This window comes from Hirundo rustica, chromosome 2 (genome assembly GCF_015227805.2).
Source record: "Hirundo rustica isolate bHirRus1 chromosome 2, bHirRus1.pri.v3, whole genome shotgun sequence".
Classification (NCBI taxonomy): Eukaryota; Metazoa; Chordata; class Aves; order Passeriformes; family Hirundinidae; genus Hirundo; species Hirundo rustica.
The window spans coordinates 101807-120777 of record NC_053451.1 but is presented as its reverse complement, the minus strand read 5'-3'; the positions used below and the strand labels follow the sequence as shown (position 1 = coordinate 120777).

General features: G+C 43.2%; 2 protein-coding genes across 16 annotated transcripts in view; both read left to right on the top strand.

The window, feature by feature from the left end:
• The window catches only part of SYNJ1 (synaptojanin 1), a 50133-nt gene extending 42688 nt beyond the window's left edge, over positions 1–7445 (top strand). For 11 of the 15 annotated variants that reach the window (XM_040089565.2, XM_040089522.2, XM_040089615.2 and 8 more), the window contains 3 exons: positions 1065–1173; positions 2115–2326; positions 5330–7445. In XM_040089565.2, coding sequence (XP_039945499.1) covers positions 1065–1173; positions 2115–2326; positions 5330–6181 — 1173 coding nt within the window. In that variant the 3' untranslated portion in view covers positions 6182–7445. Of the gene's footprint in view, positions 1–1064; positions 1174–2114; positions 2327–3811; positions 3836–5329 lie in introns of all 15 variants that reach the window. The other 4 variants (XM_040089647.2, XM_040089694.2, XM_040089626.2 and 1 more) reach the window with 2 other exon arrangements.
• Positions 7446–7978: 533 nt separating this feature from the next.
• Positions 7979–15556, top strand: CFAP298 (cilia and flagella associated protein 298). Its single transcript, XM_040089896.2, has 7 exons — positions 7979–8899; positions 9974–10141; positions 11335–11402; positions 13057–13215; positions 13546–13677; positions 14979–15074; positions 15163–15556. The coding sequence occupies exons 1-7, from the start codon at positions 8761–8763 to the stop codon at positions 15271–15273; spliced, it is 873 nt and encodes a 290-aa protein (XP_039945830.1). The 5' UTR covers positions 7979–8760; the 3' UTR covers positions 15274–15556.
• The last annotated feature ends 3415 nt before the right edge of the window (positions 15557–18971 follow it).

Below are 18971 nucleotides of genomic sequence, written 5' to 3'. Positions count from 1 at the left end.
GCTGCTTCCCACTGAGGGATCCTGGGGGCTGCTTTACACTTTCTTTCTCTTCCTTTTCTGTTCTATTTTAATCTACTTTTAGTTTTTAAAAATACATCTTGGTATATAATCCAATCATTCTCCTGCCTAATATCAGAATATTGAAAGAAATAACAAAATGCATCTTGGCAATCTCAGATCAGACAGGAATTTACAAGGTCAGGTGGCTGAAAGTTGGTAAAGGGACTTAGCCAAGCATAAGGAATCACGTGATATACAAAGTCAGGGACATACAGCTAGGAAAACTAAGATGAGGAATGATGCTTTATTTTATAGTGGTGAAGTTTCTTTGCTTGGTTTTGATTAATTTTTGTGTATGGTTGTGCCATAGAGTTTGCCCTGGAAACCATTTCTAGAATGTCCACTGGTACACAACATTTTACAGGAAACAAATCTCACAAACTGTCTTGTCTCACAATCCTTTTTCCCTTGATGTCTGGCATTTTTATCCCAGGGCCTTTTATTCAGCTTTCAGTATGGTGTTTGTAATTTACTCTGCTTCAGCTGTAATCTGGAATAGCTTCCCATGTCTCTTTAAATACTGATGTAGACTTTTAAATTCACATTCCCAGCATATTAACTTCTATTCCATCACCTTCAGGAAGACTTCAGCCTTCACACGAGGCAAAATGTGTGTTTCATTCATGATGTTTCTTGAGAAACAGGAGACCTCCAAATAAAGTAGTTGCTCCTGTTGGTTGGTTTTGTTGCTTACGATTCACAGACTTAGGGAATTTATCTTACTAATACTAGCAAAATAGTAACTGTTTCTAGCATCATTGCACAGGTAAATATTTATGTAAAATCGAAAACAGTTCTGAAAATCCTTTGCCTTGAATTGAACCATCATCATGTTTTGAAAGTACATTTTTTGTTCTTGCACGTGCATAAAAACCCAGTTCAATAGCTGTTATCAAAGAATTTATTTTTCACAGAATCCTGATTGTCCTGAATCATTTAGCAGTAGATGACTACAGATCCAAAGTTGAACTAAAATACTTTCTTTTTATCAACTTTCCTGTCAGACTGTTCCTCCCCGAGCTGGAGTTATCAGTGCCCCACAAAGCCATATCCGTCCCTCGGGGGCAAGACCGGCGCCTGAAACTCAGACCAAGCCGACTGAACCACCAAGGGGTAAGTTCCCTTTAGAAGTTAAATATAAATGGCACTGTTCAGTCAAGTGCTACAGTCTAGGGTTGGAATGCTTTGTTGTCAACAGCTGTCTCCACTGTTCAGTAGAAATTAAGATTCTTGGATGTAATAGCATTTGACGGTTTGTGTTAAGCATCCAAAAGTATTGCAGACCCTTTCTAGGTGCTAATCTCAAGACCACATGAGATCTTGACCCATAGATTTCATGTATCACAGAAACTGTGTAAAGATTGCAGTCTGGTCTGAGCACGCTGTTGTGTCCCTTCTGGCTGTCGGCCACCAGACACTCTATGCATTGGTAGTTCTGTAATCATAAGATTTGGAATAGCATTTATGTCTGACTCTCAAAGCAGCTTCCTAAACTTACAGTTTAAAAACCCCTTTATCTTTATGCATATAAAAATACACCTTTTATAATAGTATGAAAATACTTTTCAGTACAACTGAAGTACATTTTGGAGTGAGAAAATGTACTGGTTCTTTGTTTTGTGTAAAATCACAGCATGGTGTGTGTTGGAAGGGACCTTGAAGATAATTTAATTCCAAGCCCCTGGCTAGGGGCAGGGCCACCTTCCACTAGTCCACGTTGCTCCAAGCCCTGTCCAGCCTGGCCTTGGACCCTGCCAGGGATCCAGGGGCAGACACAGCTTCTCTGGGCACCCTGTGCCAGGGCCTCCCCACCCTCACTGGAAAGAATTTCTTCCTGCTATCCCATCGAACCCTGCATTCTGTCGGCTTAAACTTATGTGACAATTTTTCATGGAGGTCTGCTGAGTTTTTGATGATTTCCAGTCCCATTTCCATCAACACCTGCTGTTCTCACAGCCCCATCTCTGCAGTTCTCTCTGGTGCTTCCCCATCCTGCCATCCTTCAGATTCGTTACAGTTCCTTACCGTGAAAATCACTGCAAATGTACTTCCAGGCTCACCACTGCTTCCTGAACCACTAAAGCCTCAGGCTGCTGCGCCTGCTCAGCCCAGCACTCCTGTGCTAAGGATGCAGGAGCCCCTGATCCCTGTGGCACCGCATCCATCTCAGGCAAGTGCCCCGCAAAGCCTGGAGCCCCCCCAGCCGCCGCCCCGTAGCCGCTCGTCTCACAGTTTGCCTTCTGAACCTGCTCCCTCCCAGCAGCAAGTGAGTAAAAAAACCCATTGTGGATACCTTCTTTCACTATGTAGATTAACACAGCTTGTGCTGTATGCTGCAGGCTTGTGAGGAGCCCTTAAACCAAGCACAGAAGCAAAAATAAGGGTTCAAAGATTGGGTTCAATGGTCATGGGGCTGTAGGAGAGTAATGGTTGCTTATGCATTGTCCATGAATAACTAACATCTCAAATACTAAACACTGAATTTAGGATTTCTTATGATGGCCTTACAACTTACGGACAGCTCGTTCTTAAAATTGTGTTGTCATTTGGCAACTTTGTATGGAAAAACACTCAATCTAAGAAATTTAATTTTATAATGATATGTGCATGACAAGCTGTATAGTAAGTACCTAGCACAGGTTTTAAATAGTTGTTGCATGATGCGGTGCTTTATGTTGGTGATCATTCATTGAAGGGAGAGGATACTAAGTGAATAAATTAAATCAATATATTAGTAAATACTTAAGAGAAATTTAGACTGTTATGATAAAAAAACCAACTTTTTCTAGGAAAAGCCACAGTTTCTTACTAGTGCTTAAAAACGCAGAAGCAGGTTTTCAGTGCTGCTCAGGTTTTTTCCTTATGCCTGTATCTGAAGCCCTTTTTTGCTATGATAGTTCATGCCTGTTTTGTACCACAGTGAAGCAGCCAGATTCAGTCCTCAGTGAGCTGATTTTTGAATTCAAATTGAAAAAATCTTTAAATGCTTTTTCTTTCTTTCTCCTGAACCTCTTTCTTTGCCTGTGAACTGCTTTTCATTTTGGAAACTTAGACCAAAAAATAGTTTTCTGAGGATAGGTCTTTAAAGAAATACAAAGTCTTTTGAGAGGTAGTGAATTCCAAGCCCATTCTTCTATGCAAATTTTGATCATGATATTGAGGAAACTAAATCTCTCCTTATAAAAAGAATTACTTGTACAGTGTGGATATTCAGGAGTCTCTACAATCCATGCATTGAAAAAGAAAATTAGTTATTGTAAATAGACCTTTTTTATTGTAAAGAAAGGAGATTCTAAGGTTCCACAGAATGAGAGGCATTATGGTTTTTTCAGCTTGCAAAACTGTAGATGAGGGATAATACCAGCACGGTTCCCAGAATGAGAGCTATGGGGCTTTTCATGTTAATAGATGACTAGAATTAAACCACCTCTGCTCAGATAATTACAATTTTTTTTCTTATTTCTCATCTCCAAAAAGTAGCACAATCAGTTGCACGATGAGTGTCTGTATGGAAATATCATTAGAACAGACTTGAGTTGTTTTTTTATAGTCTTAATAGTTGAGCTTACGGTAGAAGACAACAGAAATTGAAAATTCAGTGTAGTGTGTAGTAAATATTTGTGGTTTATATTCATAGCTCAAAAAATGGCTTTGTGAAAACGTCTGAAAGTATTTTTAATGTGAGGTTGCTTTGTTACTTGGATTTTCTTCCTAATTTTCTTTCCTTTGATGTCTGTTTCTCTTTCACAAGCAGGAGCAACCGTCAGGGTAACAGGTATCTGACTATTTACCAATCTTGTATGTGGTCTCCATCTATTCCAGCAGAAAAGATGTATGAATGTTGTTTTCATACATCTGCAGTCCCATCCCCGTTAAAAACCACCTGTCTGCATCCATGGATTGACTGTCATACCATAGTTTGCTTTTTCCTTTCATAGTGCATTAAAAATGAGACTGCATTTATTAGGGCCACAGCAACTGTTTTGCATCATCATCTTTTATGAAACAATTAGACCCTCACCTATGTTGCTTAGTCACTGCTGACCCTCCTGATCTCGGTCTGTCCAGGGAAAAAAAAAGATCAGTGTTGGTAGTAAATGTTCTCTTTAATGGAAGTGAATCCTAATGCTATTGCACTGTCAATTTTTTTTTTTTTCAAAATAAACCCCATATGTCGCATTTCTCAAGGAACAGAGAACTTACTGTGACCCAAAGTAAAACAATCTGTTTGTTGGAATTTTAAAATCATTTGGTTCCAGAATTACTCAAAGCAAATTTTGACTTAGAGCAACGACCAATTTGGATTCATAGTTTCTTTGGGATCTTGTACTTTTAAACGACCCCAGGACTTAAGCAGCTGGTGCCAAGCTGCATTTGATTTCTATTCCTTCTACACGTCAATTTTTCACATTTTCCCCTAAGTTACTCAGTTGTTTTGTTTTAATGTTATTCTGCAAAAAACTTCAGCTATAGACAGTCAATTCAACCGTTTGGGTATATTAAGTTTATCTGTTAAAATCATAAAATCTTTTTGTGGCATTTGAAGTCTTAGGAGCTGCTTTAACTTAAGCTTAATTCATTTGATAAGGGGAAGCTCCAAACTCTGTTCTGTCACTGTGCATACTGAACAAAGTAGATAATCCACCTTTTTGGACAGTTTGTACAAGTAAAAAAGTTGCATTGTTGTTTGAAGCAGTGTATAAAAACAGGAATATTGTGGTTTGAAAAGCTGAGAAATTCTGTCTTCTCCAAGGATAACTTGTTCTTTTAATTATGAAACCAGTGATTGTCCGTTTCCATGCCAAAGAAATACTGGAGTTGCCTACAGATGCCTGTCTACATAGAAATGTCTGACTGCATATACTAATAACACTAATGTTTCATTGTGGTGCTTTAATGCTGCTCGTAACATCAGTATGATAAATTCCCAATTTAACTTGGAGCTTTTAATTTCATAGTTGTGCTGGGCTATCCCTTGCTTAGAATACAGTAGCATTTCCCGAACATTTTGTTATCCAAAGTTCACTTAGCGTTTCTTGCTGGGACTGGGACCTGCAGGAAGCAGGTACCAGCTTCATCGACCACCGAGGAGGGGGGAGTGGTGTTTAACAACTTTCAGGCCTTTCATTAGACAGGGGATCCGGGCTGTTGTTTTCATTCTAGCTAAAACAAAACGGGGTTAAAGTTTCAGCCGAGGAGTGAGAAGTGGGGCAGTAGGAATAACCTGGAACCAGCTGCATCATTCCTGAGCACGTTGTTTCCTTTGCAGCTGGATCCCAACAGGACGTACGGCACTAACCCTGAACCCCAGCTCAGCAGTGACCCTTTCGAAGACCTGTCATTTCAGCTGCTCGTGTCCAAGATGCAGACGTCTGTCCGAACATCACCTGCTCCATCCTTAAACCAGAAGGAGTCGATGCAGTGGCCTTCAGCAAGGCAAAGAGATGCGGATAGTCTGAATGCTGTAAATTGCATGCCAGCAATGCCTCCTGTTCCAACCTTTCACACATCACAGGAACATCAACACAGCTCTCCAAATCCATTTATTACTGGGCTGAGCTGCTCAAATCCATTCACTGAAAGAACTCCTAACGCTGGGAACCCATTTAGGACGGAAACGCGGGCGTCTGGGATAACCTCACAGGTACTGGTAGGACCTGCTGCTTCCCACACCTTCCCTCCTCTGCCCCCCCCGAGCTGTAACACAAGCAAGCCTGTATTTCCTGTGGATGCAGCTGAAAATACGTTTTTCTTGCGAAGCAAGTCTCTCAAGGTAGAAAACGTGCAGCCCAAAGGGTGGGTGACGTTTGACGAAGACGATAACTTTAACACGACGCTAAAGCCATCTGCGAGTGTTCCGGATTTTAAGCGACTCGGCTCTGGGAAATCAGCTGGATACCCAGGTTTGCTGGGAACTGAACAAAAGACTTTCCTTTGTTCAGACTTTAACTTTGATGGTGACTGGAATAGAAGTTCTACTGATTGCTTCTGTACGATGCCAGCAAGAAAACCACCCGCGCCCCCTGTGCCATCCAGAGCAACCGGCGCCAGGTCCCCTGCAGATCCCTTCCCCTCCCTGGCACCCAAGGTGTCACCAACTCACGATTTTACAGACAGATAGATGGTCAGAGATACAAAAGGTTATATTTGTTGCTACATTTATCCAGTAGAATAATTGGGCATTTGAGATTATTCTGTGTGCAATAATTAATTGTTAAATGCACTGAAACTTAACTCTGCTCATAAACAGCCACTTCTGCTTGTGTATAAATTTTGAATGTGTATATATGGTAGAGCACAAAAAGTAGTCTGAAGTTTATTAAATTCTTGCTGTAATAGTATTTGAATAGACAAAAAGAGAAGAAGGGTGAGCTACTGTCTCACTAAAACCTATCAATCCTGGACACAGATTTTGCTTGGGGAGCTCTTTCATTTCTGTTCTCCTTTGTGGAATTTCACAAGACGAGGCTCCCTGTCGGTAGCTTCCCCCCTCCCTTTTGACTGTTTTGGTAGTTGATATTTATAAGTATTTACCAAAGAGCTGCCAAAGTTTATTGAGATTTGAATGTTGACAAGTATTGTTTAGAAGCTGTTTAATTTATAACAGAGGCTATGAATATTTGTAAGGCTTATATTTGAATTCGAGGCACAACAAAAAGTTTACTTTCAAAATAGAAACAAAACTTTGCATATTAATATATTCAATTAATCTCCTGTGTCAGTACATTTCAGCTACTGAATCCTATTGTGACATACACTCACTAGCACTAATTCAGGATAATTGTTCCATATCATCCATTTATTCATTACTATTTTAACTATAGTTCTTTTTTTTTTTTTTTCCCCACAAATTGGAAACAGCTGATACAGCAAGCTTTTCCTCAACCTCTGGAAAAAAGTCGCCTTGGGTTATGAGATACAAAGCAGTATTTACCAATTGCAGACTGTGTAGTCTGCCAGCCAGGGGGTGAAACAACAGGCTCGGATTGTATTTAGAGTAGTGAAATATCCCAGGGCAGCACGCTTTTTAACTCCTCAGATGCTCTCACGACATGATCCATGAAATAATCCACTGTTCCTTCGGACAGCCCCTGGTTAGCCACGAGCTGCAGCCGCCTAGAGGAGTGATAGTGAGTTTTCTATTGCGCTTTTTTCCGTTCAGGTCATTCGAGTTGTACATTTGGAACAGCAGTGGTACTACGTGTGCTTCAGTGTGTGAGTTACCTTGTTTTATGCTGTTGCTGCAAACATCTGTGTGGTTGATGTTTTGGTATATACTTACATTAGCAAACCAAATTCAGGTGGGAACTTTTGCTAGTGGGAGTCACGTGATAAACATGTTGTCAAATATTTAATTGCAGTGATTAAAAACTATCTGAACTGTACCTGGCGTGCGGTACCTCTGCACTTCACAGGACTGTGGGGACCACAGGGAATGCTCCAAAATTTCAGTGTATATATGTGTGTGTGTGTATATCTATGTATGAGCTGTAGTAAGGCCCTGCCGAGTATTGACAGGAACAATGAGCAACAGTAGATGCTCTGAAAACACAGAGGGTGGAGGTGAGACCCACTCCCCACTCTGTGTCCCTGGACTCTCGGTGTTCCCTGTCCCAGTGTTCCCGCTCACCTGTCCGTGGCTGTGTCCTCTGGGACACCCAGGTACACGTGAAATATTCCCACACTTGTGGTCTAGGAGGTCATGCTCTCTCTGTGTCCCCGTGTTACCAAATCCTCCTAAATTGTCAGGATAAATAAAACCCTCTGCAACCATCTTTTTAGTGTCAGCAAGTCAGGCATTACTTTATTCTTGGCCAGGGGCTGTGTGCCTGACAAAATTCCAGCCTCCACACAGACACAGAACTTTTTCACTTATTTACATTTTTAGTAAGCAAAGACATTAACGTTCATTGGTTCTAAATTACATCATTATCTTTCATTAATTAGTATTTTGTCATTTACTGGTTATCGATTTCTCACTTTTTATGCTAATTAGTCCGTATTTTTAGTCTTTTTATATTTTTCTCTTGAGTAGGGGATTTCCAGTGCATATACTGAGTTTTTATCTGGTAGTTTCTGTAGAGTGTCCTTGTGATCCATAAATGCCTCATTCTAGGTGCCCAACCTCACTGATCCCTCTTTCTCTCTCGGGCTTTGTTCATTGGACATACTGGAGTGAGTTTATCAAAACCGAATGTTTCAGGACTTTTCCCGAGCTGTCCCCGCAAAAGTAGCGTATAACAACTTTGCTAAATACTGGCTGAGAGTAATATAAGAATAGTCCGCTATTTATAGTTTGTGTACATGTAGGTGATGGTTAATTAAAACAGTTAATTTAACAGGACATCAAACTCCTCAGCTGCAACTAGTACGACGTTCTGTCGTTGCCGACACGGGCGAGGGCGCGCGGGCCCTTTAAGCGGCTCCCGTGCCCTCACGGGGTGGCCGGAAGTGGAAGCGCTCGCGGGACCGGCGGAGGCGCCGTTGCGGCGGGGCCGGAGCGTCCCGGCGGATCCCGAAGGATCCCGGTGCTACCCGCGGATCCCGAAGGATTCCGGTGCTACCGGCCGGGGTGGCAGCGGCCCCGCCGCGCTCCCAGGGCCTCCCGAAGCGTCGGGCGCGGGCGGTCCCCGCCCTCCCTCCCCGCCTCCGGTATCCAGGGACTCGGCCCCGTTGCTGAGGGGGCGCCCCGGCCCGGCTATGGTGCGGCTGCACGTCAAGCGCGGCGGCGAGAGCCAGTTTCTGCTGGAGGCTCCGGGCAGCGCCCGCCTGGCCGAGCTGGCGCCGCTCGCCGCCCGCATCCACAACGGGCGGCTGAAGGTGCAGCGCCTGTGCTCAGGTACGGCTTGGGGCCGCGGGGGCCGGGAGCGGCCCCCAGGAACCGCCCGGGCAGCGGCAACGCGCCGCCTCGGCTCTTAATGGGGCCCTGATAGCACAGCGCCACCGCGTGTGAATTCCTGGCTCTGGTTTTAGAGAGGGCGCTGCACAGCGCTGAAAACTCTTACACAGTGTGTGCCGGTAGTGGCTGCTTTAATGAGGGAATCGCGGAATGGTTTGGTTTGGGAGGGACCTTAAAGCTCGCGCAGTCCTACCCCCTCCCGTGGGCAGGAACGCCTTCCACTAGCCCAAGTCTCGGCCACCCTGGCCTTGGACATTGCCAGGGTTTCAGGAGCAGCCGAGGCTTCTCTGGGCACCCTGTGCCAGGGCCTCACCACCTCACGGGGAAGCATTTTTCCTCAGTATCCCATCTACCCCTGCTCTCCGGCAGTTTGAAGACATTCTCCTTTGTCTCGTTACTCTAGGCCGCTGTCCAAAGCCCTCCTTCAGGGCTCTGTGAGGTGCTCCCTCGTGACAAGCAGTGCCCCAGCATGTGTGTGTGAGGTTATACTGGCCACCAGCAGCATCCCCTGCCATGCAATGGAGTCAGTGATGTGTCTGAATGAGTGCAAAAAAACATTTCCCACCCCGCCATGGGGGCTGTCAAAGCAGAGATTCCTGTTAGGTGAGCCTGACCTGGGGGTGCAGCCCACCCACACCTGCTGTGCAGCAGCCACAGTGTTTGCGGGGTGTCTGAGGCCATACTGATGCTGCACTGAAGTTTTAAAAAATCTGACCAGAGAAATAATAATAAAAAAAAAGGCTTATGGCCACTGAGTACCATGAGCGTTTGCATCCCTGCAAGTGTAATTTGGTACGTTGTTTTACGGGTATGGAAAATGTATAAATTTCAACATAATTAAACCATCCATATCCATATATGTGTGTTTATATCCCTTATTCTTTATTCCCTGTACTTAACCCGTATAAAAATTAAGAGCTAGGGGCAAGGTTTACCTGCATGTACATCATGTGGCTTTTGTAAATGGACTATAGTAACAGAGACTTTTAATCTTGCTCTTTAAAAACTCTAAAGAGATGGAGGAGCTGGCAGAGCATGGTATTTCCTTACCTTACAATATGCAAGGCCTGACAGATGAGCAGATAGAAGAGCTGAAGTTAAAGGATGAGTGGGCAGAGAAGTGTGTCCCAAGCGGTGGAAGTGTCTTCAAGAAGGATGAAATGGGGCGAAGAAATGGATTTGGTAAGTCAAATGTCAATGCTGGTTTCTTTCCCTTCAGACACAGACAATCTATAATATAACAGGGAACAGTAAATCCCTAATTCTGGAATGGGGTAGTCAAACTATAAGTTCCACACACAGGAATTCTGTCTTGGGTTAGAATCTGGGGTAATGCTGATAACAAGCCTAAAGAGGCTGATGAGGCTGTATATCTCTTCAGCACATAAACAATCAGTAGGAGCAAGCTGGACTTCTCCAGTTTAGTTTACTCTCCCCATTTGTAAACGTACACTTGAGAGCTGCTTTTCCCTGGGGACTCCAAGATATGTTTACAGGTTATTTTTCTAATATTTCTCTTTTTTTCTCACTGACTGGGACTCAGATTCACTGAACATGTGTTTGTAAGTGGGAGGAGCCTTGTGATATTGACAAAGTTAGAATATTGTACTGTGTATGTATGTAAGCCAAACCAAGTATTATCAAATGATGCACTCAGATGGGTCATAAACTGGGAATGAGTGTGCTTTAGCTGGGTTTTTTGTTTTTGAGGACAGGCTTTTTATAGCAATTAAAATAGATAACTGTGATATGAAATGTACAGTGTATTTGCAAAACTGTCTTCACTGTTAGATTGAGGTTTTAATTACAAAAGAAAAGTCAGAAAACTGCAAGTTGTTATGCTCAGTTTAAAGCATATCTGCCAGTACAGTCCACAGTAGCCCAGCAGGGAAGGAGCCTTGCTTTGTTGTGGAGGTTATGGGATTATGGTTGTTGCTTTCTACTGAGAACCTTTGTCCTAAATGAAGTTCCAGATCATAGAATCGTGGAATCACAGAATAGTTTGGGTTGGAAAGGAAGGCCCTTAAAGGTCATCCACTTCCACTCCCCTGCCATAGGACAGGACACCTTCCACTGGACCACATGGCTCCAAGCCCTGTCCAACCTGGAACGCTTCCAGGGATGGGGCAGATACCAGTCACATGTCTTTGGGAAAATTAAGTTTGTTTGTCCCATGAAAAATACTGCTTATTTCTTAAGTTAGTAAGAAATACAGGAAGGAACCATCTGTCTGGTAAATAGGCTGCAGCTTAGTGATGTTTCTCCTGCTTTATGATTTGATACTGTTTCATTTGCTCACAGTGGAATCTGGACAGGATGTGTGCCTGGTTTCTTTGCAGTAAGTGTACACTATGAAATATGTCTCTTACTTTTAGCTCCAAATGAAAAAATGCAGCAAGTTATAAAGAAGACAATAGAAGAAGCCAAGGCGTTGATCTCTAAGGTAAGTTTCCTCAGGTGGTATGTGGGGCTTTCCTAATAGGTGCTGTGGAGTTTGGCATCTTAAATAAAATCAGACTTTTTTCAGTGCAAGGGATGACAGTTGTTGAGAAATGCCATGAAGCGATGTAAATAGTCTAATAAAACCTGATATTTTGGTTAATGATTTTCTTTAAGGCTTTTGGCAAGTGATTCAACAGGTTAAGGAATCAGATACTAAACTCCAAGGGCATGCTGGCAGCCAAGCCCATGTGGAACGATTAAATCACATACAGTTTTATCCTTGAAATTTGCTGTTGATGTGTCCTTTGGGTGAATGCTTGTCATGCTTCCTGGTGAAAAATTAACTGCATTCTGTGCTGTTCTTGGAGTTAATGAAGTCTTTTGACTTTTATGTGTAATTAATTGAAAAATGTGTTCTAGTCTCAGATTAGATTATCACAGGATCACAGATGGTTTGGTTTGGAAGGGACCTTCAAGCTCCTCCAGTCCCACCCCACTGCAGGGACAGGGACACCTTCCACTAGACCAGGTTGCTCAGAGCTCAGTCCAGCCTGGCCTTGTACATTTCAGGGATGGGGCAGGGGTTAGGCCTTGGTTTGACAAGCACTTGGACTCATGCTTAGTCTTGCTGAGTGTGTGTTTTCAAAGACAAGCACAAGGTTTGCCCTGAAGGGACGGTGCTCTCAGCCATTCAGATTCACATTGCCAAATCTGTAGGCAGATTTTGTAAGACTTCGAAACAAAAATTTAGTAATATTTATGAATGGAGGTTAAGGATAGTTTGGGGAGTGGTTTGTTTGGTTCACCACTTTATAATGACGAAAAAGAAGAAATATGCCTGTGTATTTGAGGTTGTACTGGCCAGTTAACCAGATCAAGAATGTCCACAAGGAGGCAACATTCTCTTAACTTAGTACTTAAGAAACTGTTAAATCTGTGGAGAAGACCTTTATTTCTTTTCTTCCAGATGTGTCACGTTTCTCCTTTATCCTTGCAATAGGGTTTGGGATAATCTCAAGGGCTTGGTCTTACAGATCTCTGAGCATGAGCAGTTTCCCAGGCTTTACACTTCTGCTCCCATGTGCTCTATTTTTTTTTTCAAGTTTTAAGCCCCTTTTCCATCCCTCACTTGAATTTTGCTGGCTTAAATCATGTTCATGAATCACAATTGCTTGGAGCCAAAGCATCCCTGTCTGGCATCTGTGGTCATATGTGTCCTGGCTTGAGTCCTGTGTTCCAAAGGCAGTGGTCTCCTGCACAGTTCAGTGAAGGTCTTCATTTTTTGTTTCCTCCCCTACCGCGCGTAAGCAGGCTAAACAGAGGGGCCAAAGGTGAGAGATGTATTCATGTAGTGGCTTCGCATTCGCCAGTTCCTGAGTGTCTACCAAAATCATTTACTCTTTTTCTTCTGTGAGATAGGATTAGGAGAAAGCAAAGCAGCTCAAACTTAAAAGGAATAAAGATAGGTTTATTAACAAGCACTAATATACTGACTACAGGTCAGTCTTCCAATGAGGAAATTTGCCCTCCTAATATCTTTGTGCGGCCTGTTAGCTCTGCTCAGGTATCCCATCGCTTAACCTCTGAACTGGCCACAAAGCAAAGTCTTTCTGCAGGTTTGCTTGTATTGCCAATGATCCCTGTCTGTATTTCAGAAACAAGTTCAGGCCAATGTGTGTGTTAATATGGAGATGGTGAAAGATGCATTGGAGCAGCTCCGGGGGGCTGTGATGATTGTGTATCCAATGGGATTGCCTCCACATGATCCAATCAGGATGGAGTTCGAAGACAAAGAAGACTTGTCAGGAACTCATGTACGCAGTAATGTATTCCCATTTTACATAGTCCTGGGTTAACATGCACTATGCTGTCCTTCATCTTATCAGTGAAGGTTGTTTTCACCTCCAGTGTGAAGAATTTGTTGCCCGAAGTGTTTATATTAGACTAAGAGTGACTGGAATATAAATAAAAATGCCATAGATGAGTATGAGGAGAAAGATGTAGAAGTAGAGTGTAAAATTACACTTCATGTTAGGAATTCCAGAAAACTTTTTTTTTCCCCCCCAGAAAAAAAAATCTGGTTTTGAAAAAAAAAAGCAAGAAACAACACCCCCCTACTCTTCACCTTGTTTATTTTGTCACAGGCTGGAACTGAAGTTATAAAAGAATCGGAAGCACAGTTATGGTGGGCAGGAAAGCAGTTGGAAGAAACAAAGTTGCTCTCTGACTATGTAGGCAAAAATGAGAAAACAACCATCATTGTCAAGATCCAGAAAGTGAGTATTGCCGGGAGATTGCTTTACAAGTTCCTCAGCCTTGGTTGTCTGTTCTCTGTGGAACTATCCATAGAGTATAAAATGGATTAGATTAGTTCCAGTTTGAGCATCTTAAAACTGTACACCTATTTTAAGATTTGAATGGATTATAGTCTGAGTTTTTCTTTAGTACTTAGCCTGTCATTTACATTCTGTAGTTGCTATTTCTTGCTCTATAGTATTTTTGTGAAATACAACAAAGAGGTATTTAAAGAACAGATGAAATACAAACTGAAAACTTTTATGGCAAATCTTGCCACCTGCAGTGGGTTCTGCAGTGCATCCCTGACAGGTAAGTCAGGTGATTTACGTGTTTGTCACTTTGAAGACCAGATTTGCTTTCTCTTTCCTCTCAGGGTCACTGGGAAATGGTGTGGCATCTCAATAGCTGCTGAAGTGTAGGCTTCCAGGAATGTTGTTTATTTAATTAGTTGAAGGGTTTGCTCGAAGAGCAAGAGCAGTGCAGGGGTTCCTCTCTGCCTAAACCGTCTCAGACCCTGTTTGTTCTCGAGAGCATCCACCATCTCCATGCAAGATGTTGTGTTTGCAGTTGCTGACAGCAGGTGTTTCCTGCTTTGTCCATCATTTCTTCCAGGAGCACAGTTGCCTGGATAAGAAATTTCCTTTTCTTTGTAGTGGTTTGTAACTCCCTTACTTTCCTCCTTACTTTACTGAATCCTATGCCATCCTGTGTCTGTATTAGTAGGGGAGCTAAAGATGTGGGTCCATCCTGACATATCTAGAGTAACCATTAAAACAGATTTGTTATGTCTTTTAAAATGGAAATTTAAGTAAAATAGACCCAATCCTGTTTGCATCTTCCATTGATGTCCACAAAACTGACAGCATGATTCAGATACAGAGATGAAAAAATAAACCTCACTTGAAAGAATAACCCTCACTTCCCTGTGAGGGTGCTGAGGCCCTGGCACAGGGTGCCCAGAGAAGCTGTGGCTGCCCCTGGGTCCCTGCAAGTGTCCAAGGCCAGACTAGGCGGGGCGTGAAGCAACCTGGGCTAGTGGAAGGTGATCCTGTCCCTGCAGGGGGTGGAATTAAATCATCTTCAGGGTCCCTTCCAACCCAAACCATTCTGTGATTCTGTGAATGCAGCCATAGTTTCTCAGCTTTTATTTTCTTGTCCTGAGGGGCCTTATTAAATTTGAGCATCCAGTTGTCTGAAGAAAGGTTTTCGATGTCTTTGTGTAGCAGCTTCTCTTTTGTGTCACAAATGCCATCAGCACCATTTACAATTTCCCTTCCAGAAAGGACAAGGAGCTCCGGGGCGGGAGCCTGTGATCAGTCATGAAGAGCAAAAAGAGATGATGCTGTACTACTACAGGAAGCAGGAGGAGCTCAAGGTAAGTGTTCTTTGGTGCCTGAGAGCTGGGCTGCCCCGACAGAGCTCAGGCTGCGTCCCTCACCGCCTCCCTCCCCTCTCTGTCACAGAAACTGGAGGAGGAGGACGACGACTCGTTTCTAAATGCTGAGTGGGCAGACAACCATGCTCTGAAAAGGCAATTTCACGGTGTAAAAGACATCAAATGGGGTCCGAGATGAAGCTCTGCAAACCCCTTCTTAAGCTGCTTGGTTGATGTTCTTGTTTGCAGCAAGGAGTTGTGTGTGGTAGATTCTTCTGAGAGCAGCTGAAACTGTCGCTTCTGTGGCCTTAGATGTTCAATAAATGTTCATATTTATCTGTGACTGCAGCAGCACTTTTCTCTGCAAAGAAATGGACGGATTCTCTTGATGTTTGGTATTTTATTAGAAACTTGTAATTTGGATATGGAGACATTAATCTGTTTCATAGATAAGAGATCTCGTAAATATGCACTGGAATGTTTGGTGTTGCTCAGAGTGGTCTTTATAGCCTCTCCTCATTCTTGCGTTACTATCAGATGCTGTGCTCTGGAGAAGATAATTTATTTTATAGGAAATCAGTTTCCCCCAACTGATCCAGGGAGAATTAAGGTTTCTTATGTGCTTGCTCACATTTCAATGTAGCTATTTCCCAACTGTCATTTTGAAATTACATCTTAATAATTGCTTAAAGGAAGCATTTTTATATAAACACTAGTTGCATCCTCAAGGAGTGCTTCATTTTCGTTCTCCGGGTTTAGTTTTTCTTGCTGGTATATAGAGGTTGACAGTAATTTGTATACCAAAATAAGCATCATTTGCAGGTAGATTGGATGAACCCAAGTTTAATAGGACCAGATCTCTTAGGATGGAAGTAAAAAGATCATCATAATTTTCTGTATTAGTATGGTTGAAGAAACACTGATCAAGTTAAAAGTCAAGTGTTTGCTGAACTCACAGCTTGAAGATTGGGTGCAGAAAAGGTAATTAATTCCATTCAGTTAACTGTTCATAGTGTTTTACTTCAATCACTGATTTCTTTGCTTTTAGGGAAGTTTGGTGTCTGGTAGTTTTTCTTGAATCTCAACTTTACAGTAACGTGACTTTTTACAAAAAGAAAAATCAGCATTTCTGAATTGAAAAACCTCAAATGTTTTTATTTAAAATTTATTTGGAATTATTTCACATGGCAAAAAAGGTTTTTAACAAAATGCTTTGTTCTACCACTTCCTAAGAGGAAAATCAGTGTCCTGGAGCTTTTCTCATTTCCTCTCTGAAAGCAAGGGAAAAGCAGGCATAGGAAATATTTGACACGGATTCTGCACCCCTTTGACTGCTGTTCTCTGCTGTAATTGGTGCTGGTTTTTTCTTTAGCTGAGCAGACTTTCCATAGCATTGACTGGTTTTGGAGTTCTCACAACAGTGTTTGTGGATCTGCTGGATTCTTTTATTGTGGCTGAAAATGAATGAACTCACTGCAAAATGATTAAGGAGTACTGGAACCCAGGAAAGCCTATGGGTACTTAACTATCCAAGGAGATAATCAAGCACCGCATTGTTTGCATAGGTTTGTAACTTTGCAAAAGCGTTTTGTCTTTCTTTTAAACCACTTATTTCTGGAAGTTTGAGAGTAGCCATGCCCTTCCAAGGAGAAAATCCATTCTCTCTCAAAGGAGACACATAATAGAACATTGCTGAAATTTTCGGTTTGTGGCCATATCACCATCCTGATGAATGGAAATGGTTTCCACACCTGGTTTCATTCCTTTTCTCCTTTTCACAGTTTTGCTTTCCCACACTGTTCCATTCTCTGCCTCGCTCAGGATTCGGAAGGATTTATTTACTGCTTCCTGCAACCTCACCCAGCATTCCTGGCAACAAACTTGAGGCTAATTTCAAGACAGGAGTGGGGAGTTCAAACAGCCACATCAGCACTGCATGCTGCCTTCCAGCAAGTCCAGACGTTGATGCTGGATCATATAATTTCCGGATGTGTGTCATGCCCACAGCCATGTGTGGGGCACAAACCAACTAGTCCACAATTTGCAAGCTCTCCTTTGCAGTATTTTCTCCTTAGGCTGCTCTTCTGGGAAATTGCAGGGATTTTACTGCTGAAACTCCATCCCACAGCCAGTCCTGAGTGTTCTTCCCATAGCATTGCTGCTGCTGCTGCTGCTGCTGCTGCTTCTGCCTCATGGCTCCCTCCCTGTGGATACCTCAGCCTGGAGAGATTCCAGCTACGCCACTTCAGCTGCTGTTTTTTTGGGGGCTTGGGACAGATAAGTGCATACCTCATTAATTTTCTGTTTTGTCTACTGGCTACTTTGGGTGTTGTTTCAGAAAGATCCAAATAATTCACTGTCTGTTTATCAGGTTTTTCCATGTTTGTCTTCATTCTTACTCTCAGAATGCTGTGAACAGCGAACATTTGGAAACGAGGTGAACCACTAATTGACAGCTTTCCCCAGTTAGACTTGGAAAGTTTATGCAAAAAGAATAAAATAGCAACCCAAACTCAGACTAAAAATAGATCGGTCAAAGGAACAGATACTGAGTGAAGCTTGACCTCCCAGCCTGGAGCAGAAGCTGCTTCCCCGGCCATGCTGAGTTGCTCCTGGTGCTGGGGTTTGGACAGGGTCTGTCACTGCGTTTGAGGATCCATTTAAACAGGCATGTATTATTAAGCACTGTACTATTTTTTTTTTTTTTTTTTTCCTCCAAACGTGTTCCCAATGGCTGTGAAATGCTCCATCCTGGGAAGCAGCCGCTTCTCTGGCAACTGCAGGAATTTTTTACTGTCTGCCCACCAGTGTGTGGTGGCAGGCAGGGAGGAAAGTCAGGAGGGGATCAGGTCATCAGTTAAATCGCTATTTCAATACAAAAGGTCTTTTTCCTCCAAGGTTGTAAAAGCAAGGATAAGACTGTGAGCTGGGGAAAGGAAAACATTTTGCCCTAAGGAAGGGACGAACTTCTAAGCTGCAAATTGGTTTCTGCTGATCTGCTGCCACTGCAGTTCTTTTGCCATGAGGAAATGAAGACCCTGGGAATCCCAATGAGGGGTATCAGATGGATGGATGTGTGGATGAAGTGAACAAAGGGCGGAAAGGACCTGTGAGCCCAGTGGCAGGAGCAAAGGCAGTGGGCACAAAGTGAAACACAAGAGGGTCCCTCTGGACATCAGGGAATACTTTGTCCCTGTGGGAGTGGCCGAGCGCTGGCACGGGTTGCCCAGAAAGGTTGTGGAGTGCCATCTTTGGCTGGGCGAGGTGTTCTCCAGGGGGCCACCCCTAGGGCACGCTGACTTTACCTAGTCTTGAGCAAAGTGAAGTCTGAAGGAAAGATAACTCCCAGCTTTTGTTAGGATGTCAGCTTACAGGCTGAAACCCTACTGAGGTTTCCCAATAAAAAATGAGGGAAGAAAACACACAGATTTTAGTGGCTATAAACTTCAACTGCCAGACAGATGACTTCCAAAAAAGATCAGCTGGAGATCAGCTGACCTGTGGTCCCAGGCTCTCCAGATGAGAGTTTCACCAGGACTCAGAGTTTTGGGGAGCCCACAAGAGCCGGGGCCCCTGGAGCCCCTGCCCTGAGCCCTGCAGGGCAGAGCCCAGCCCACTCCAGTAAAAGGAAGAGGATCAGATTTTTTTTTCACTAGTATGGTCTGTCAGCAGGAGGAGTTGTTGGGATGTAGCTCAGTCCCTTGGTATCTGACTGGGAAATGGGTGGCACCTGCCCCGTGAGTCAGGAGGAAGGAGCCCAGAGCCCTCCCCAAAGGCAAATATGCCTTCTTCCACCCTCAGGACGGAGGCATGGGCTTCTCCAGACCTAAACCTATTAATCAATATCATGCATAGGACAGGCTGTCATGACTTCCTAGTGGAAAGGGGAGAGCAGTG